Genomic DNA, 23,835 nt, shown 5'->3' with positions numbered 1-23,835 from the left:
AATCCTCAGCTGGTCGATCACAGCCGTTTGTTGCGTGATATCCTTCTTACGCCGGCTGATGTATGTATGTTTTATTTGTAAAAAACTCTTTTATTAAAATCCTGCAGATCTTTCTCCCGATTATTTTGATCGTCAACCGACGTTCTCGGATTCTGTTAGTTCTATTGCTTGGTTCATATTCCACCGAGGATGGCAGGTGCTTTAAACCATCGAAGTACCAAGACCTGTTGTTCCGCAAAAGTGTGAAGCAAAATCCGATACCTTTGCTCGATGTTAATATCATTTGTAAAGCGTACTTCAAATTTAGCTACGCGCAACTTACTAATTATCCCCTCCAAGGCGAGTGTTTCCAGTGTTGCCCTAGTCTCATTACTTAATTTTCACGCCTAGTATTTCTTATTTGGAATTACCCCACGAGCGAAACAAAACTTAATTCAAAGTGTCGTATTCGAAAATAAAATTGACCAGATTTTTCAATTTCTCATAATACTTAGTAGAAGGAAGATAACCTGTGGAAGTTTTGGAGAAATAATTAGGTTTTTGACTTTACAAAATGACGCATAATAATTGTTCTTGTAGTGGAAAAATTTTATTGTATAAAAAGCAGATTTATTCACCAATGTTTCTGGAAGACTCAGATATTCATTTTGATGGATTCATATGCGTTTATACAGCGTGATCAGAAAGTAACTTGCTGAGAATTCTTTTAGGTTTATGAAACAATGTTGCAAGAATTTTGTTTGCATAAATCGAATAGAACCTTTACATTTGATGTTCCATGGAAAAATTTTTGGATATTTTCTCTACATAGTACACTGGATGTTTTGGCTGATACCCTTTTTACTTCGAATACTCACATTACTCCCGAAACTTGTGACACGTGTAGCACGTGTGGGGTGACGAAGCACGGCACGTAGTTTAGTAATCTACATGACGCAGCGCGACCTGACACGACACGTGTGACTTACAGACGTGTCCAGCTGTAGTTAAGACAAATTTTGCTGTACCACACGTGTGGGTGACTAGCAATTTAATGTTTTCAAGAAAAAAATTACAGAAAAAAAGTTAATAGAGGCGATAAGGGAACACGAAAACGAAACTCTCAATAAGCGGATCACCACGCAGCACGTGTAGCGTGTACGAATCGTGTCACGCGTTAAAGTCGTCTTTATCATCGAGGATACATTTTTCAGATAGATCATCCAGTACCCAACAGCACTGAGTCATTATTGAGTCGTTGGATCATCGATTTCGAAAGCGCTGATTTCTATTATCTACTTTGTGATTGTAATACATAAGGTTCGTTCCAACCCATCAAAAAACCGTCCTTGGTACGTGACGATTCTGCGCAATAGTTACCGTTATACGTTTCCAGGACGGTCTTTTCGATACTTGGTTGAAAGATAGCAAGTACTGTTACAAGAACCGTGCATAGCCAGAGATTGCGCAGAATATATCTATAAACGGTTCCGATAACCGTTCCTAGAACGGTGAAAACTAGCAGGTTGCAACAAACCTATATATTCCTAATAATTTAGGCCCATTAGTTCAGTAAAGTACCATCGAGGGTATCGAAAACACACTGCATAACAACTAAGTTTGCATTTCTTCTTAGGGTGTGTTCTGTGGATAGAACAAAATGGAGAAGAATTATTACCAACACATCTATAGTAGAAGAGATTGAGGTTAAGTTGATGAGTAAGTAAGTTTATGCAAAACTGAAAATACATTCAATAATATGTTGATAGATTATTTTGGAGTTACTTATATAAATTACCAGAATAATTACACAAAACTTTTTTTCGTAAACCTACCAGAAATCGAAAGTTAATTATGAACATATTGTATTTCTGAATATCATTTAGTCTTACAGGTGTTAAAAAAGGCATTCAACATACAATAAAGCTTGTTGATAATTCTTGTACATTTGGGAATGGACAAGTTTGGACATACAATATACCTACATTTAATTATATCAACCCCCATTCTTTTAATTGAATTTTATCTAACCTGTTATGAATGACAAGACATTATTGCTACAAAAATCTCTATCGTTACAACAGTACGAAGACATTGCGGTATATTCTGGATTATTTTGCGCGTCATGTATGCTATCATTGCAATATTGTATACTTCTATTCGTGTGCACGATAATTTCGGGAATACTTTGAGTGCCCAAGCACCTATAAAAAACACCAATAGTCAGATTTGTGAGTATTTAGAAGCAGGATAAAGTCTCTGGATTCATCCACCACCTCCGAAAGCTGAGGAAAATTTACAATAAATAATCTGAAAAGTCCATTATTTTTAACCGAAAAATAAAAACAGATTATAAAATATTGGTTTGAGAAGCTCATTGTATACTTATAATGATATAATGAAGCTAAAAACGGTTGTACATCAGTTGAAAAAAACTTTTTCTTTTTTGGAAACTTCCGTGGCGTTCGCTGCGAAGACTACTGAAATGTTGAGCCACAATTTCCGCAAGGACTCTTCCAAATCTAAAGTCTATTTATCGAAGAAAAATAGTAAACCAAAATAATGATCAGTGCGTGATTAGCACGTTAACATCCCTGGCTATTAGTCCAAATCAGGGGCACTATAATATACCACAAATAAAAAGCTGCGTGGCAAGGGAGAACGCCGCAACGCTGCATAAGTTCCTAGATCCTGTCTAGTACAGGGACGGCATCGCATTATCGTACTGCAGTGAGATTATGTGGCGGTTCTTGATAAACATTTCATAAATACAGATTTGTCAATTTTACAGAAACCGCCATCTAGACGACATAAAACAAACAAAAATCTTCCTGTAACTTGATTTCGTGATGTTTACCTCCAATTTTTAGAGACTTTTTCTTCACAAGTAGAGTTGTCGTGTATCGTGTATCGGAGCTTTTTTTTAATGACTTTTACAAATCTTTTGGGGTCATATGTACATTCTAATATAAAAGTTGTTCATTAGAACTTAGAGAGTAGTAGGTATAGTAGCTCGATGTACAGAAACGCAGGTCTGGTCAAATACATAAAGGTAGTCGTGCATGGTTTCTTAAACTAGAAGACAATGTTGATTTACAACGCATCGATCCATTGATCTTGAATATTTGGTAAAAAAAGTTAATCCAGCAATGTCGCAATCACCCCATAGTCTCGATGTTGCCTTCGGCGATTTTTTATTGAATGAATTAATTGTATCGTAGAGCATATCAAGTTTGGTATATACAGGGTGTCCCAAGTCGTGTTAAAACTCTCTGTATATGGCAAAATACTTATAGTAAAAAGATGAAAATTTCTAAGTTTGGGTTTTCGAATACGATTTTCTTAACTAAAATATTTTTAAAGATGGCCGACTTCCGGTTCTACCGGAAGTCAACTTGTAACTTTGTTATTTTAAATAGCACCCTGTGTATTTAAACATTTTTAAAATTTACGTAAAATTTTAGTATACTGTTGTCCGACAGAAACCATTTACATATCTTTAAGGGTATTCTCGTAAAAAAATAATTTATAAGGGTTTCCAATAGTCAAATTTTTTACAAAAAAATTAATAACTCAAAAAGTTTTTAGACAAAAGTACACTAAAATTTTACATATATTTCAAAAATTATTAATATACAGGGTGTTCCATTTCAAACAACAAAGTTACAGTCGGTTATCTTTGAAAATATTTCAGATCCTATCCTAAAACCCAAACGTAGAAATTTTCATGATTTTAGTATACGTTTTTTGACTTATACAGATAGTTTTAACTCATGGGACGAGTTAAGACTTCGTCCAAACGCTAAATTCAAATAGAAATATTTAATAATTGCATCTTACGATCGTAATAACAAAAATAAATTAGTAAAGATGATAAACAGATAACGAGAATAACAAACAACCTCATCTATTATTTACAAAACCATATAGTATAATTCTTAAGACAAAAATATGTTATAACAATATAAACTGTTGCGAAAAAATAATCTACAGGAGTATAATATAAGAAAGAATGATTTATTTATAAATTCAAGGGAAGATATAATTCAACTGGACTATGTAGATCTCGTAATCCGTCTGGTTTATTTCCTATTTTAATTTGAAACATTTCAAACGGCAGCGCGTAGCTTGTAAACATTGGATATATTTTTTGTTTTTAGAATCAAAAAGATTTCAAATACAAAAAAAATTTGTAATCATATTTTTTTATCTACGATTTAAATAAACAAAGCTGTCGACTACAAATCTGCGAAACTATTCTACTAATATCTAAAAATATTACAGAGAAAAAGCTTATCTACTATAACAATGGGTGACTCAATAACCTCTAGCGAATATTTTTAGTTTTGAAATCCTCAATTTATCGTTAATAATAAAATAAATACGAGGACGGTTTGATGTAAAAATGACTTTTTCATGGAAAAATTACGGCAATATGAAAAAATCTCCTAATTTCACACCATAATTCCCCTTTGTGTATAGGCCATGGGTCGAACAGACTCCAACGGTCATTTCCAAATGTTTTCTTTGATAAAGTTTTTAGGAATATTCCGCTTCTATCTAAATTCAAATGGTACTCCTGTGATATGTTGGCACTATTGCCGCCATTAGTCAGTCTGTTCCTCTCCTGCCTATAAGGTCAACAACCTCCCTTGGGGTCTGCTGAACCTCAGTGTTAAATTCCTGCATGTTGTAAATTTTTTTATATGGGAGTTTTATTCACGTGATACGATTTCGCAAAAATTTAGATATACCTTGTATAATTTACAGGATGTACGTTGAAACACATTATTTTTTGATAAAATAGTATAAAAGCTCGGAACAATTCAAACTTAGTAACGTTTTTTTTTTTGGAAATATTCATTCCTGTAAACATTAATTTTACCAGAGAAGTTAAACAAGAGGAGATGTCATGCGAACGTCTTAAATATATCTGGGTACTGGATAAGTGTATTTACGTCATCTCTTTGAATGACTCAAACATGCGTGCCACCATGACCAAGTAACTATCATCATTAAGAACATACTGAACTGTTTACACCAACACTCACAATTACACTGTCTGACGCGCGTTTCGATAACCAAGTTAACGTCTTCAGAGACTAAAAAAAGTTTAGTTTACCTTTAGTCTCTGAAGACGATAACATGGATATCGAAAGTGCGTTAGTGTTGGTGTAAACAGTGTATTCAGTATGAAAATCGCCAACGTTTCCAGAAATTCCAACTTAATCATTTAAGAACGATCAACTTTAAAAAATGATTTTCGAATAGCTAAAATGGGTTCTTCGTAACAATTAATTCCAAAATTGGAAAACAAATAAATCAGAAAGTTATGAAATTTTCGACTTTCCTTTGTCGCTGGGGCGCTATTTGGACCAATAAGAAATGTCTTTCCACATAACCACGAAATATTTTTCGTATTCAGACATTTCCATTTTCAATGGTAGAAAAAAGATCCTGTCTCTGTTTCATTTGGTATTAGCAAAGGTAACAAGGTTCATTGGAATTTTGCGCCTCTATATTTTGATAAAATTAAAAAGATAACGACTATTCAAAGTGCGCTCAATAAATAGGGTTAGAAAACGAAGGGGAGGCCTACAATATTAAATAAAAATAAATGTCCAGGACCCCGAGAAATTATTCAAGTATACCAGGATGAGATTACCAATCTTTGAGAAACTGCTTGATCAAATAAGACACAAAGCAGATGGAATTTCGATCGAAAAGAAGATTTACAGTACAGTATAGATTTAATTATATTTTCTAAGCTATACATTCGAACGAATTTTTAATGGATAATTACGTATGTCCATGCCCGATGGTTATCAATCTCCTAACTATTACAGGTACAACCTGTACAATCTAAAAATAGCAAAAATAAATTTTTCAATCGATTTCGCATCTTTAAATGCCTATATAACTCAGAAACAAGGGTTTAAACTGGTACTAATAAGAAATGAACCGCAAACTGCGATATACCTACGACAAATCCTGAAGCGCTTCATAAACTTAGATATTTGCAGATCCTCTAAAGCGTTCCGGAACACCTTGTATATAAAAAATACCTATTTTAATTTGAATACCTTTGTTTTGTTAGAGATTCTCAGTCGTATGACGTGGCTACCCGTTTTCGTTGGCTAGGCGTTGGGACGCGAGCATCGAACATAAAAATTGGCGATCTCCCAGCGCGAACTTGAACCCGAGCGCGATCGTATAAACTGACCCTTAGGAAAATCAAAATAATTGGTAAAAATGGTCCGATTTACGATAGCACCTTCCATGAAAATGCCATTCTTCTTATACTGATATATTTAAGACGTACGTGATTACAATATAAAGCCCAAGTTACATCGCTAGATCCTGGTTGCCCCGATTATACCTCGTTATATTACATGAAGAGCATATTATGAATTACTGTACTGTTACCAAATTCGCTAGACGGTTATTTTATCACACCATTTGTTTATTAAGAAATGCATTCTTATGTTAGGCAGGCAGTGCTTTAAAAGAGAATAAAAGAAGAAGTGTATGTACAATAGATAGAGCTAAATTGTGGAAAGTGCGGGAAGAGCTACGACGTGTTTACCTTCTGGTCTCGGTATAGGTGGTACCAAGCGTACGTTGCAAAAATCTTCGGATTTGCAGCATTCCATTATATACGTAGTATTTAGAGAATTCTGATGACAGAACATTGGATTATGAACGGGAAGCGAGAGGTTCGGATCCAGGCACCTAAATTTGACGAGTTTCTTTTTGAAGGTATTTAATTGTTTACATAACACATATTTCTTCGAAAAAATTATAGAATTTTGTCTGATAACAATAAAATTCCAATACTGGTTTTAATAATTTCGATTTAAATGCAATTTTGATTTGTGATTTTACCAGATTATCACAAAAATACGACTTTTTCTTACTGGTGGGAAAAATCACAATAGAAGAATGAAAAATCTACTAGTATGAGGGATCACCAACAAACGTTCGCTTGTACAGGGTCATTCACGGGAGCCGGATGTTTTTGAAGTGGGTTGTACACCGGCTCTCATGGTGGGAGGGGCACGCGACTAATATCTAATGTTTCCTTTGTTCATAGCATTTACATTTCAGTCATTGAGATGGAGCCGTGGACGCTACACTAAAGCTTGTACTTTCATAACAGTTTTGTGTATTTTTTTCAACTGCTGCATGACGGCTATCTTGTAAGGATGGAGATTTAGATATGTATGAAGAATTCGTCTTAGCATACTTGTGCTCATTCAAAACGCTGCATAATGCCTCTGAATAGAGTGGCGTGGGCTTCTGCCAAAGACTTACTCGTTGGATGTTCTCCGAAGTGCTAGCAGTTCGTTAGGTACCCGGTGGTTCGAAGGTTGTCTACCCCCATCGCAATATAGTGTTCCGATGCATTACGATGGATATTAAACTGACGGCAAAAATCGCGCTAAACAGCAGTTACGGATTCGTCATTTCGCACAACACTGTCATACGCGTACTAGCGTTGGTCTAACGTCCACGGCTCGATCTCAATGACTGAAATGTAAATAAGCGCCCGTGTACAACCCACTTCAAAAACATTCGGTTCCCGTGAATGACCCTGTATAATATTTTGATATTGTCTAAGGCAGAATAATATTTTTAGATAAATTAAGATAAGAATATGCCAACAGCTGTTTAAATATAAAACGATTGCTGTTCAATCAGGTGAATTCTTAAGGATTAAATAGTAATTTACGTAACAAGTCCGGAAAGCAGACATGGCAAGCTTCTGCTTGTCCGAAAAAACAGTTTCCGGTCGTGTTAAGTGAATTATTTTTTCTACGTCCGTTATAATATCCATGTTTTTTTTTTCATTCAGTTGCATTTGTAATTTTTTAAAGCAATTATAAAATTGTATTATCAAAATAGTGGGATGTAAGGCTTTCTTTCTTTCTTTCTGATGCAAATTGGTTTCTCCGAAAAACTGTCACACTTCTAGTTCTTGAGATTCGTTCAATAAAATCCATTTTGTGACTAATTAAAAGATGTGTAGTATTATTATTAATGATGGAGAGTAATAGTGAAGAAATATTAAACTGCACACCAGAAGATGTTGTTGAATCTGTTATTGGTGAAATATCTGACAATAGATAAAATTTGGTAAACATTTATAAAAAATACAAAAAACCAACGACCCACAAATGACCAAAAAGATCATTTCTTTTTGCAGTTTAGAAATGGAAAATGCAAAACTCAAGTTGTAGGTATCAATAACTTTTCAAAAATTTCCTCGTTTATCGCAACATATTTGAATTTACCTAATTCAAAAAACTACACTCGATGCTCTTCGGCATCTCTAATAGTTGTTTCGGTGGTGATATAATTCAACTAAAGAAGCGCGGTGGGTGGAAATCCAACACAGTTGTGGAGGGTTAAATAGAAGACTCAATAAAAAACGAAATTGATTCCACAGTGAAAATTTTAACGGGAACTAGTTCGATTTCAAGAAATATTGTAAATGTTCAAGATCCTACCAACAATCCAATAAGTACTAATACAACTATAGACGATGCTATTTCTTTGAACTCCTTAATTGTTGCCAGTTCAAGTACAAATAATAATGTAACTTCTTTTTCACGTCAAAATAATAACGCTCATAATTGTACTTTTAATATTACTATTACAAAATAAAAATTGATAAAAGTTTTATCGAATTTTTATTAGTCTGCGGACGTAGAAAAATTTTTGTATGAAACTCGTGAGAAATGTAACTTTTTTCACTCGTAGGAATTGCCACACTATAACTATTTTCGGCAATTGTGTAGATTAAGTGTTAACATTAACATAAAAATAAGTAGAACACATTTCTTTATATTATTTATATTTATATACAATTGGGCTGAGGACAGTGACGAGGAAGAAGAAATTTTCATACATTTGGGTTTCCTCGATTTCCATATATCGTAAAGGTGGTTTTTAGGGATACAAACTGTTTAATATATCATCAATTGTCTATCAACGTTAATTTGACGTATTTACAGATAATTATACGCTTAAAACTAGTATTTTATGAATTTTTTGGAATGGAGGTAATTTTCACCCCTAATAAATAAAATTTTATCCCCCGTCAAAAGCTTAAGCTGGTGGGTCCACACGATACAGACTTTTGTTCGTACAGATATCTGTACAGTCTATGAAGTCGGAGTAAAAAATTTTACCCAAACATGTCTGTACAGACTTTTCGTTCGAAAATACAATTTAAATTTCTTAGCTACGATAAATACGCAGACTTACAAGCATACTCCGACTTTTGGATCGCACCGATATTTGTCTGTACTGTCTAGTTTGCACAGACAAAATTCTATAGAATTTTATGGAAGTCTGTATCGTGTGGATCCACCATAAAGTAGAGGGTAGACAAAACATGAATCCAAATTTTTATGCAAATCTATACTGTTTAATCAGTTAAATAACTGTTTAATAAGATGTTTATTTTTTTATTGAATCTACCATAAGGGGTGGTTGTTAAGTGCCAAACTGATTAATGAATGATAAATTATAATAAAAATTGGCAATTGACGTTTTATTTATCTGATACAAATATAATTTGAATTGATTATGAATCTAAATTAAACTTTTTTTTTTCGAATAGGGGTCGATAAATACACAGTTTACACTTTTTTTACCATTTTTATTGGACTACATGGTATTATTTCGAAATTCCATCATATTCAGCCAACCACAGTCATGGCAAAAATACTAAAATGCCGATAGGTTATAGCGAGCAAAAAATTGGTAACAAAACCTTTTTGAAAACTGTTCTTCTTTGTAAGCACTAGAGAATAATTGAAACATTTTCTGAAAATCAAAACACGAACTGATTATACCAGTAGTGAACATTTTCAAAATTATGTATTTAGGAAATCCATCCATTTATTGTAAAAAAAGTATACCTTCACCTTCACCTTCACCTGAATCGATATGTTTATGGGAAAGTACTGCGACTAGTGTTTTTAAAATTTGGTTGCATGGGTTTTCCGAAATGCTAGTTTCAGATAAAACAATTTCAGTTCTCTGAAACTTCCGATTATACCGGAAGTGGACCCAAACTTTGTTATTTTAAACGGAATACTATGTTTTTTATTAAATTTTTGAAATCTACGCGAAATTTCAATATAACTTTATATAAGGCATATTATGTCTAAAGTCCACCATTTTTTAATTATTTCACATTTTCCAAATTTTTGGACACATGCAGCCCTCCACTAAAAAAATTATATTTCTAAGTTTAATTGAGTCAGGTCTAATATTTTTGGGATTTGGACGAATAACACTTACAGCTTTCAAAATTTGTGAAAACCTTGACAAAAATTTATAAAGGGTATTTAGAAAATGGTATCGAATTTCGCTATCTAAAAACTTCGAAAATTTTTTCAAATGGCAACCCCCATTTTTTTCTTTAAATTAAGGAGATTTCGTGATAAATTCATATATCTCAAATTAACGGTTTTTATAGAAACTTGAAAAAACTGAAATCTTAATGTTTTTTAATTGTCACCTGCCGATGGCGAACAACAAATAACCAAACTCATTTTGAGACGATACATGATGAACCGCATCAATGGCCTCCCCGTTCACCGGATATCACCCCATCAGATTTTTTTCTTTGGCGTCGTATAGAAGATATCGTGTATGCTTGGCCGCTAACTACAAAAGAAAACTGTCAGAAAAGAGTTCGGAATGCATTTCGAACTCTTTCACCGCAAGAAATTCGAAATGCCACTCAGGGCGGGTTTTTGAGAAGAATCCATAATATTTGGAAGTTGGGGGCAACCATTTCGAACATTTACTTAAGTTTAATTTTTAGTTTTGTTCTTCTCCTCTTAGTGTAATATTTTTAAATATTTTTTAATTGACTTGAGTATTTTAAGTTTTGATACGTAAACTTTTGTTATTCGTTGTTCGCTCTCGGCAGGTGACAATTAAAAACCATGAAGATTTCAGTTTTTTAGTTTCTACAAAAACCGTTAATTTGAGATATATGAATTTACTCACGAAGTCCCCTTAATTTAAAGCGTAGAATCAATGGTAAAGACAAAAATGGGGATTTTCGAAGTTTTTAGATAGCGAAATTCGGTACCATTTTCTGAACACCTTATATAAATTTTTATCAAGGTTTTCACATATTTTGAAAGCTGTAAGTGTTATTTGTCCAAATCCCAAAAATATTAGACCAGACTCACTTAAACTTAGAAATATAATTTTTTTAGTGGAGGGTTGCATGTGTCCAAAAATTTCCAAAATGTGAAATAATTAAAAAATGGTGGACTTTAGGCATATGATACCTCATATGAAGTTATATCAAAATTTTGCGTAGATTCCAAAAATTTAATAAAAACCATAACATTTCGTTTAAAATAACGAAGTTTGGGTCTGAAACTGAAATTTTTTTAGCTGAAACAAGCTTTTGGGAAAACCCATGCAAGCAAATTTTCAGAACACTAGTCCCAGTACTTTCTCCTATGCATATCGATTCAGCTCGTTGTGAAGGACCCTGTAGTTTTTTAAAGAAATACCTCTTTTTTTCTATTTGAAGAAAATAATTATTGGTAGATGTCGCTTGGAAGATTGTTAGTACCAAAAACAAAACTGTTAAAAAAATTAAAAAAAAAACACAAGATGGATAAAACGATAAACAATTAAGTTGTTATTAACACAAAGTGCAAATTGGTTTATACACCAGCCAAATTAGCCAAAAATAAAACAAGTTACGTTAAATCCAGAAGTTTATCGATGATCCATATGTTTAACAGATTGCGAGTTAGTGGAAACCTCTGGTTTTAAAGTAAACTGATCAAACTGGCTGGCATGGGATTTCACACAGTTACCTGAACTGATAATATTCAAGGAAGATAAAAGGGGTCGAAATTTTTCCTCTGCGTTACAAAAATCTGATTCTTTGCAGCAAATCTTTGCTTCAGTAGAAGTAGCTTTCTGGTGACACCAGCGAGGTTCTTCGGGTGGGAAAAACGAAACTTTGTCCAAACAACTAACATATTCATTGTAAAAAATATATTAAAATTACAATGAACTTAAAAATGTTCAAAAAATTAAAAAAATAATAAAAACCAAATTGATTTTTTATTAAAATAACCGTTCCGGGTCGTTCTATATAGACAAATACAAAAATTCTCTAAAATTAATAACAATTTTAAACATTTTTTCCACTGGCCGTTCATTTATTAAATTGTAGTGATCATAATATTGCATAAAACCAATAAAATGAGAGACAATTGAAATTTATATATTCTACCGGACATATATGTGACGTGGACTCTGCATTCTGACACTGACCTGTTCAATTTGTCCCACAACAACTCAATCGGATTTAGATCGGGCGACTATGATGGCCAAATCATTACTTTCATAACATTCTTCCTTTCCAACTCTTTCAAGTTCTCTTTGCGCAGCTTCGAGGAATGCTTGGGATCGTTGTCCTGCTGGAAGATAAATTATCTCCCGATAAGGCGCTGGCCAGAACGTACTGTTTGTTTATTTTACATACAGATCTAACATCCGTTTTTCATGTGACCTACGTACAAGCACTTAGACTCTCAAGCTTTGACTAATCGATCCATAAAACTCTCTCCCACTCTTCATACGTCCAATTTTTATGTTTTTTAACCTACAGCAACCTCTTATTTTGACGTCGTAAATGATATTTCTTCACTACCACTGAATCTTATTCTGAAGTTGAGGTCAAATTCAGAGTAAACACGTTTTTGAATCCCGTGAATGAGCTCGTTGTCCCTTCTATCCCGCAATTGATTTCTACGTCTGTTGACCAATTTTCGCAGTTCTCAGATAGTTAAACTTTGTCACCCATTCAATCCTTTCACTATTGTATGATAGTCATCTAATTTGCGGGAGATTACTGGGAATTGTGTCTTTTTTGATAGCCGACATTGTATTCCAACTATGTCCATGAGCCCTTGGAGATCATTCATGTTATCTGCTATCAGCGACTGCGTCATCGGCATATCGTAAATTGTTGATCCATGTGCCATTTACTTTGATACCTTCACTATCATCATTAGCATCTATTGATAAAATGATTCTCGAAGACCAACTATAACAAAATGTACGCAAAGAATCTCAATTTTTAATGCATTTTGAATAGTGTGCTTCGAGGAAAGTTTGACTGAATTTAATTAAATTAATTTAGATGAACAAAATAAACTGCAGTCTCTTTTTGTGATTTAAATGTTTCATGCAATATTAATATGAGCCACTGTATAAGTACGACGATGGTCTCAGAAGTACCTGGACCAACAAAGGAAACACAAAAATTTTTCCAAGCGATGTCCAATTGGTTCGATACTGTTTTTATAATAAGAATCGTCAAGCTTCTCAAAATAGTCATTAACACCTCTACGTTGTTGGAAAATCTTTGCCCACGGAGCCATCTTTTCATGTCTGGGAACAGAAAATAATCCGAGTAGGTTAAATAGAGGAATAGAGTGCATGTGGTAGCAATTCAAACAATAATTCATTAATTTTGGCCACTGCAATAACGGATGTGTGAGCTGGTGCATTGTTTTGATGAAACAACACTTTCTTCTTAGCCAAATGCAGTCGTTTTGGCTTGATTTCTTTGCTCAAACGTTGAAATAAGTTCACAAAATACTCGCTGTTGATAGTTTTTCCTTTTTAAATATAGTCAATGAAAATCATCCTACGTGCATCCCGAAAAATCGACGCCACGACCTTGCTTTTAGATGGAACGGTCTTTGCCTTTATTGGAGCCGGTTGTCCCTTTTCAGTCCATTGTTTTGGTTGTTTTTTGTTTCGGGTGTAAAGTGATAGAAACACGTTTCATTTCTATGAAATACTCGGAAACATCTTCAAGTCGCTGTTTTTGTTCCTTTATGAGCAAATCGGCACCCATTGTACGTTCAGCTTTCTCATGTCCAAATTTTGCGATGTAGCGTACTTTTTGGAATGCCTACTAAGTCTGCTAGCTCGCGCACTTCCAGTTGACGATCATCCAGTATCGCTTTGTGGATTTTCTTCAACATTACTGGAGGCGCCACTTCATTTGGTCGACCACTGCGATGCTGGTCTTCGTAGGTCGTAGGGCCTCGTTTGAAATCTTCTATCCAATATTTTACTATTGATAACGAAAGAGCACTCTCCCCATAACGATGACCAACTTTTTCCAAGTCTGTCAAACAAATTTCTAAACAACGTGGCTTCTTCAAACTTAAAACATAAGTTGTATAGGTCAGGTACTTTTGGGACATTCCTCGTAATATTTATTTTTGTTAGTTGAAATATAACAAAATAAAATTTTTGTCTTGATAATTTAAAGTATAAAGACCCCTTTATAAGAAAATTCGTTTAAAATAACATATCAAAATTGACGTTTTATACCTATTTCGGTCTTTATCAAAATATTTTAAACTAAAAACAAAAAAAAAGACCTAAAATAATCATGAAAAACATAAAAAAGTTCTAAGAAGTAAAAAGTTGAAGAAATTATTAAACTTGTTAACTTTTATAAACGGGGAGCTGGCTACAAAAATCAGGGTCGATAAGGTGCGCGTCATTTCAGCTTGTAAACTGGCGGATCCAACTTAGTACATCACCAAACGCCACTTCTTAACACTTTCAATGCCGGCAACACGCCTACCGTGACCGTACTCTTATCTATGAGGTGCCACCGACACGCCTGCTGTGTCCTATCTTCTAAGAATTATTTCGGGTTGGGAATTCCCGGATATAACGCAGATAATGATTTGTTATAGGCCCGGTTATTTAGTCTACGCATTTTAGTAATACAAGTTGTACGTGGTTTTTTATTTTCGTGAATCTGTGTTGTGAAAAGTATTTTCAGAGTTGTTGAAATCACACGTATTGGTTTTAACGAAATAGTAGGACAATATTTGACGACCATTTTGTTAGCTATGGAGGATTTCTGTGAACCATCCACCTCGAAAAAGAGAACGGATGTTGAGTTCGAATTAACTCAAAGGAGTCAATCTAGTGATGAGGCTACGAATGAGCCGCAGACACAGTGGAAAGATGTTACTAGAGAAGAGTTGAAACGTGCGCAATACTTCAAAGTTTCTTGGGGCACCACGAGCCGTTACTCAGAATTGAGCAACTTTATCAAAACCTATAACTATTCCCAGAAGATTTAAAGAAAAATTGATCAAAATCAATTGATAGTTTGCGCAGTAAATGAATTAAAAAAAAATAGAAGCCCGTTTTTTGCGTTGTTGCGGCGGCTCGAGTAGGTGGAAAATGAGTAAGTGCTATAAAATCACTCGCGCGATAAAAATGATTATATTTCAGCGAGTTTTCATCGTATCCTGATGATTTTTTTTAAATTTCGGGTAGCTCAAACAGATATTTTGATTAAAGACATCAAAAATAATTATCTATTAAACCGAATACGAAAAATTTTCATTTCAAATATACGCCGATTTTCTTCAGTTCTTCAAAAAAGTTTCGCGCGCGCACGTTATGAAGTTTTTCAGCCAATTTTTTCGTTCGGGAAAACCGGCTGGGGCCGCCAGTTTACCAGCTGAAATGGCGCGCTGAACATATTTAAACAACGATAATTCGAACTCATTTTCTTTCGTAGTACCTAAAAGTCAAGGTTTCATGATTCCTTTAATTATTTCTTGGGAATATGGAGCACTAACCCAGGTTGACCCTGTGGTTCCAAGCTAATTAAGATACATATAAAAAAATCCACAGAGCTAAATTTAAAATTTTCAAAATTCGACATCGAGTTCGGTTTCTATATTTTAATATACTAGATATTACAAGAATTTTTTTGCACAATCGCATTATAAATTAGGTGCCTAAACCAGATTGAAATTTTATTGTTTGTAATTAGTAAAAAACTGCCAATAGTGACACCACTACTTAAACAAGTCATCAAAATTTTATTACAAAATTATAACAAATTTATAGACTTCAATTTGAAACATTTTTCATCATTGATTGTCTGTCAATGAAATATTTTCGTTGCATTCACGCAGGTATATACTATTACTTATGAATACATAATTGTTAACATGTTCATTAGAATAAGCTTATAATAATTCCAAAACTGTTCAATCTTCAAAGGAAAAACAACTATATGACTTGGCTATATGACACGACGAATATTGAATTACATCTCCTCCAAAGAATACGAATCCATTTTACCTATTGTCAATATTCCATTCAATACATCTGGTAGCTCACAATTGCAAGAAGAGATCTATAATTCAACAACCAGTTTCGATCTCGTTGGATCTCATCAGCATTTCTAATCTGAACTTTTCAGATATACAATCATGACAAAAAGTCACACAAATTAACTAGTATTAGAGTTAAAATTTTGATGAAAGCAATACATATTTCAATCTATATACCTGTGAATGCATTTAATAAACCACAATAATTGATAATATTGAAAAAAAATATTAGATGTAACGAATAAACCCTCTATTCAATTAATTTATCATTGTGCTTTTTTAAAATTATATCTGGTAATAAAAAATATGGTTCAAAATATTCCGTCTTATCCTTTAAAGCAAAACATTATCACTGTCCATCAAAAAGATTAGTTGGTGAGCTAATTTTGAAAAAATATAATTTCTAAGTATTTTTAGAACTGATCATCTGATCTAACAGAAGTTGTACCACTAGAAAGAACCTTATCGCACCAAAACTAGTCCATGTGAGTTAAATAAATAGATTTTTGTTCGAACTTTTAATTGATAAACATATTTTTTCATCTTGTAGGTACATATTTTTCATTGAAAATAAGTGCGAAAATCGATAAATTGACTAATTCTATGCAAGTTTTTTTCTGAAAGTCAATACTTTTCGACTTATTCGCAAGTGAAATTGTCGATTTTCAGGTAAAAAAACACGTTTTTAGATTGTTTTTCGCAAATAAGTGGAAAAATATGCACTTAATCGAAAAATATGTGATAACCAAAATTGTAGCTTACAAAGTAACAAAAAAAATCGTGGATTTACGATTTATGCAGACCCAATAAAAACGGAATCATTGCTTGTTGAAAGCTGATTGGTATTTTCAAACGCCAAAATGGAATGTTTCTACGCGTAATAACCGAAAACCAATGCATTTTTCGTAGAAAACTCATAAAAAATTATTTAAAAAAGACTTTATTTTTATTTTTTTAAAAATTTCCTAGCATTAAATTCCTATTTTTTCCACCCCATTTGACAAAAATCGTTGCCACTTTACAATTCGCTTTATTCATGTTCTAATAATAGGCTCTGAGCGTTTGAACCGTTTAAAGTACTTATTTTTAAAAAAAATTTAGCTTTAAATGCGAAAACTATTTTCCGTAATGTACCGAAAATCGTCTTTCCTTTAAAATAACTCAAAAACTATTTATGTTATCCAAAATTTTGTTGAGTAGAAAATTGTTTGTTCTTCTTTTCTGAAAATCTTGGAATTCTTTTTTGTAGGATAGAAATTGAGAAAGATATGGCCATTTAAAATTTGCGTGCATTCACACATAGCACATTTTTGAGCCTTTTTAGCATAAACCTTTTTAAAAATAAGATCTGAAAAAATGTTATTTAGATGAGCTTGTAGCTCTTTAAAAAACCTACGAAATGCTTTTTGGAGGACTTCATTGCTTGAAAAATAAGCGAGTTATGGGGAAAAAACCAAAAGCACATTTTTGTATAAATTGTTGTACCACTAGAGAGAACCTCAACACACCAAAAATAGTCCATGTGGGTCAACTAATTAGATTTTTGTCAAACTTTTAATAAATAAAAAAAGATTTTTCATCTTGTAGGTACATATATGGAGACGTATCTTCTATTTTTTATTGCTACATCTTCAATTTACACATCAGTAATGTCGTTTGTATTAAATTTTTAGCAAATCACCAAATATATAACAATGTTTGTTGCAATGCAAATTTTTTACGAGCATAGTCCCAGAAGTACTTGGCCTGACCAAGAGATGGAGATTAAGTTAACCAAAAGTTGTTCCTTTTTTTTCCTCTATTCTGCTCTGCATTATGTTCTGTAGCAGTCGATTTTTGCGTAAGGTGTGTCCTATGTAAGATGTTTTTCTTATCTTAATAATTGTCAACAGCTTTCTTCTGCGACCAATGTAGTATTTCGTCGTTGGTGATTCTGTCAGTCCAGGGTATCTTCAGGATACGTTTATAGAGCCACATCTCAAATGCCTCAAGTTTTGTTGTTATTTGAGCTTTCAAAGTCCAGGTTTCCACTCCGTACAGCAGTACTGACCACACTAACATTCCGTGAATCCTATTCTAACGTGAAGATTTAGATTTCTGTTTACAAACATAGACAAATGTCATAGAAATTGCACGATTTTTTTGTTCTTTGTTTATTTATATAACTTTCTTAAACAATTTAACTTTAAAACAAATATCGAGAAAAATTTTGTTACATTTCTGAAAAGTGAGTTAAATAACTCAATTCTTAACTTTGTAAAAACTATTTACTAACATAAAATATAATTAAATGAAGTGGTTTCAATAAACTGACTACTGTTGGATGTCAAGACTATATAGAACACACTATGCATGTTTATGCTTTTTTAAATACTAATACTATTGTATACAAAAGCTATAATTAATTATATTTATGATCGTCAGAGTCACATCAATACAAAAAGAAGGATAAGTAATTTGATAAGTTAATGGAAATCAGAATGTCTAAGGGACATATGGAACTGCTTAAGTAAGACGTTGAGGACGATCAGTTTACAATAAATCTTAACGAATACAAAGTAAGTACAAGTTGAATAGGTAGATTTATGTCTTTTCGCAGATATATTAATATAAGACAGAAATTAGGTAATACGAGAGACATATTGTATAACTTAATATGTAGTTAACAGATCTAAAATGGTTCCGATCAGGAGTGGGCAGAACATGTCTGTTTAATTGTGACCTGTAAAATATGACAACTTGGTTTAAACTACAGTTCAAACTATAGCTTAATGTCCAGTTTTATCGTAGGTTGTAAAATTGGCCCGAATTTTAAAATTTCACATCCATAAGTTTCTTATTTGAACATTATATAATTTTTCAATATTAAATCATCGTTTTTTCCGTCACAGCAAAAAATTGGGTATTATACACGGTGAAAATACTAGTTTCTCCTTTGTATAAATAACTATTTCATTCAGATAATTTTCTTTTTTCATTTTCAGTGGTAGGTTTTGCATTAAAGGACCAAATATACGAATTAAAGATGCCACGTTATCAATAAAAAGCATTGAGATGAAAAGTTTCATAAAAAATATGTAATTCAATTAATTCTTGCGATAATTACAATCAAAACATACTTTTTTCTGTTAATTTTTATATCAATCTGATATTTTCAAAGTCCAAACTTTCAGTGTAACCAAATTTTTTCGTGAGCTTTATCCAAAACTATTAAGACCAGATATAATACAAAAATAAATTTATTCATAGAGCATACCGGTTTCAGCGCCCGCTCCAGGGTCGGCAAATCTAAATTTTGATCGTTATTGACATAAAATATTGATAATCAGTTAATCAAAATATTGTTGATTCGTTTATTACTAGTGTGCGCAAATTCAACGGGCTCAAGGCATGTGACAATGGGGCCAATATGAGAGGCCGCAAAGCAGGAGTGCAATCTAGAATAATTAATTTAAATTTGCTTATTTTTTCAATACTATATACAATTTTTTTTCGGTTTCTACTTTTCGATGGGCAATACTTTTAAAATATTTTAAAGAATTAACTTTGGAACCATTAAATGAGACTAGATGGGGGGATAGAGGCCTCAAAGCCCTTAAGATTTTATTTAGGAGATATTTATGATGCCTTTTTGAGCATTTACGAAAATAAAGAAACTTGATAAAAGACAAAGCCTCTGGTTCACTAAATTGTATAAAACAGTTTAAGTTTTTATGTTCAGTAGTTATTTGTTATAAAATATTAAACTGTATTGATCCAATAGGCAAGCTGTTGCAAACAAAAGATTACGATTTAACATCTACACTTGAAATTTTACAAAATTGCAAAAAATTCTTTAGGGATCTAAGATCAGAAGAGTTGTTTAATGAAACTATTGTTGATGCAAAAGAAATAGCTGATGAAATTGACGTTGATTCTAATTTTGAATCAACAATACCACGACACCGAGCAAGAAAGAAAGAAAACTAACTTTTCATACAAAACTGTAAAAAATTCTTTATAGGCCAGGGCACTTACGAAAAAAAAAACAAAGACTTTGGGTGACAAAATTAATAGTAGAAATAAAAAACAACGCCATCGTGTTCTAGGGGTTAAATAAAAGTTATGTGCATAAAATTCAACATTTTTTTCTATGGGTTATTTTTTTAATCAATAAAAACACCAAAAGATCGGCACAAATTTTGTTTTTTGCGTTTTGCGCTGAACCTATGCAAGCTTTTATAAATTAAATTTCGATAATTTGTTGCTTAGATAATTTAATCGAAAAGAGAAAATTTTTAATTATTTAAATTGTTCATAATGTGTTTAATTTTGAATATGAAGGTTTCTTATTCACTGAAAACCGTGATCTCGATGTACTTAATCAATGCTCTAATGATGGGCCCTGCGGTCTCAATAGTTTTTGCAAAATGGCAATTAAACCATAGGAGGCACTTTTTTTCAAAGGGCCATTCTTGCTCACCGGATGGTCCTATCATCATTTGGAAAGTCACGTTAGAAAGAAGAAGAATTGAACTAAAAATCCCTCATCTCAGTTTTTTGAATTTTTTTTGACCTAACCTGACCTAACCTCAAAAAAGTGTTCACAAAAGGGGTAAAAAAAATTTATTGTTTTTTAAACATTTTATAAAAATATCGTGATATTAACGTCGTAGTATTAAGATTCAAATTGACGTTGATTCTAATTTTGAATCAACAACGCTACGACACCGAGTAAAAAGAAACGATTTGGCCATTTTGTCTATCGAACATGAAATAACTGATCTAATTAACTTGAAAGAGATAATAAATGAGTGTGCAGAACTTAAAGTAACCAAAAAATTTTTGTGTTTTTAGGGGGTTTCTTAAGGCATTACTTTTGTTCCCTTTTAATAATGTGATATAATTTTTGCTTATTTGATTAAACAGTAATGTAGAATGTACTTGTTTAGGAGTATTGGAAAGACATTTTTTTATATGTACTGTTTTATTGCTCTGATTAAAAAAAATGTTTAATGGGCGGCCAAAAAGCTAGAGCGAGCGCTGCTGGTTTGTTTTGCATAATATCATAATTCATATAAGAATGCTTTGTTCCTTATTATATCATTGTTGTCTTTAGATAAAAATGCAAAATTTCATCAAGTTTGAATATAGTTGTGAACATACAGTAAATGCAATAATACAAATTCAAAGTATTTACCTGTAGCTATACTTCACTTTCCCTCCTTTGACATACGTTGATGTAAAGCAGTACCCATCAGTTTCACATGTGAAATTTGTTTTATTGCAAATATCACACTTACATTTTAGAGCCAAAATTTCTGGAAGGATAAATTTACACAATTAGATGATAAATCAACTCAGAAGAAAGTAAAAGGAAAGAAATTATTTGCTTAATAAAACGTCTTTTCATTAGCAAAATCTTAAACCTTATGGTATTAGCTTCAAAATGATATAAAATAATGTTTCTTGCACAGTCCACCCTTTTCATGCTTGTTTACAATATTGCTAATTAGGGGTAACTGCTCTTGATAAAACGTTATATGAACCGTTTCATCAAACAAAATAGCCAACCGCTCACCCAACTACTCCTAATTAAACAAAAAAATACAAAATACCAAAAAAAGTAACCAAAAAATAGGTATGAGTATGATAAGCCACCCCACGACGATTATCTTGTCTATCATATATATTTTATGCGGAAACATTCACTTCCGGAGATACCGGAAATGGCCATTATCTCAGGAAGGATAACAGATATCGAACCGTGGATAACTTTGATCTATAGATCTCATCAAAATATATCTGTGTGTTAAAAGTCAGGATGATTGACGCATACGTAGAAGAGTTTCTGTGTTTTATCAAAAAACCTAGCCTAACCTTACAAAAATTACTAAATTTTCATTTTATCTATTGATTTTTCGTGAAAATAATGCATTTGCATAGTTTTTTCACCGAAACTCTTCTGCGCAAGCGTCGATCATCATGACTTTTCACACACAGATAGATCATGATGAGATCTATCGAACAAAGTTATCCATGGTTCGATATCTGTTACCATTCACCATAACTCCAGCCCTACAGAAAAGTAATTCCTATATCAGTGCCAAACCTAATAAATCCCATCCTCAACAAGAAAAATTTCCTCAAATTATCCAAAATAAAAATCCAACGAATCTCTCTCTCTCACCCATCATTCCCAGTCAGCTTTCAAACGTCAACCGTTAACAACAAACAAGAATTCTACCTAAAAATGGACACAAGTGATAAAGCTGCTCAAACGGTCAACAGAGAGAAATGACCAATTCATTGTCAGCACATCTCTGAGAAATCGGGCCCTCATTGGTGTTCATGTCTAATAAGAGCTGAAAGAAACGCAAGGAGTAGCTGGACGAACAATGAGGCTCCATTGTCTTCTGAAACAAAAGCAAAATGTGTCTGCATGGTAGCAATAGAAGAGGATGAGTCTACAGAAGACCTGGAGAAAGATTCGCGTAGTATTGCATGAAAGGAAATGTGGCTTTTTGAGGAGGTTTCTGCATGGTTTGGACGAACATTTCAATGGAAGCAAAAACCGAATAGATACATAGAAGTAATTCTACGGGATCTCATCGTTTCCTATGCCAGTTTCATTAGCAAACACTTCATCCTAATACAGGACACTACCCGTCCACATACTGCAGGTTTCGTACGGCAGCATTTACAGGATTATCAATATGGATTGGCCACCGCATAGCCTGGACTTAAACCATTTATGAGATGAACTTTCAGAAATCCTGCACCAGTCATGAAATCGAATCTCAAACTTGCGCTTGCAGAGTAATGGGATAGCATTGAACAAGTTTCAGTAAAGAAACTTATTCTTTCCATGGAAAAATTCAGAGCTGTTTTTAGGTCTAGAAGAGAGAAGCTATAACTGAATGCATAACTAAGAAGTAGCTGTAAAATTATTCTTTGTGCCTTTTTTTATTTATTCTTATCTTGAATATATTCTAAATATTTTTCAATAGTTTCATATTATACTTTCACAAAACATTCACAATTCCATAACAATTTGCAAAACATACTTTTTATCAAAAAGTTGGAATTGTTGAAAAAGAAAGAGTTTTTGATTATACCAATATATGGTAAACATCACAGAAAGTAAATCAGGTTGTAAATGCAATAAATCAAAATTTTCTTTACTATACTGGAAATTTAAGGCATTTAAATTATGAGAATATTTTCCTACAAGCATCCCACAGTATTATATCTTAGAATATTATAAACAAACATATTGCCAGAAGAGTGGATGATAAAGAGACCAAGCAAACAAATGAATTCTGAAATAGGAACCACAACAGTATGCTTTTAAAGGATAAGGCAAACCACAGACAATATGATCATATGAAGAGATTTAAATTGAAACCAAGGGGCACAGAATTGAGAAGAGTGGAAAGATTTGAGGAACATCTGGCAGCAGTGAACACTTTAGACTAGTGTATGAAGATGAACATTTTGTTATTTGTCTATTCATGTTTAAAGATTAATAATTCATCAGTTATTGACACAAATTTAATAGTATTTATCAAATTATCTTTATCATAGTTTCATTTCATTGTATTAAATACCAAATTGCTGTTGATTAATATTCAACCAACTTTTAGTA

At 32.8% G+C, this 23,835-nt stretch overlaps 1 protein-coding gene across 4 annotated transcripts in view; it reads right to left on the bottom strand.

The window, feature by feature from the left end:
- LOC130902324 (TGF-beta receptor type-1) overlaps nt 1-23,835 on the bottom strand; it is a 39,686-nt gene that overhangs the window by 13,558 nt on the left and 2,293 nt on the right. For 2 of the 4 annotated variants that reach the window (XM_057814389.1, XM_057814388.1), the window contains exons 2-3: nt 21,388-21,508; nt 2,011-2,183 (exon numbers count right to left, since the gene is read on the bottom strand). In XM_057814389.1, coding sequence (XP_057670372.1) covers nt 2,011-2,183; nt 21,388-21,508 — 294 coding nt within the window. Of the gene's footprint in view, nt 1-2,010; nt 2,184-6,565; nt 6,712-11,843; nt 12,005-21,387; nt 21,509-23,835 lie in introns of all 4 variants that reach the window. The other 2 variants (XM_057814391.1, XM_057814392.1) reach the window with 2 other exon arrangements.

The sequence above is a fragment of the Diorhabda carinulata genome, chromosome X (genome assembly GCF_026250575.1).
Source record: "Diorhabda carinulata isolate Delta chromosome X, icDioCari1.1, whole genome shotgun sequence".
Classification (NCBI taxonomy): domain Eukaryota; kingdom Metazoa; phylum Arthropoda; class Insecta; order Coleoptera; family Chrysomelidae; genus Diorhabda; species Diorhabda carinulata.
This window is presented reverse-complemented; position numbering and strand designations above follow the sequence as displayed.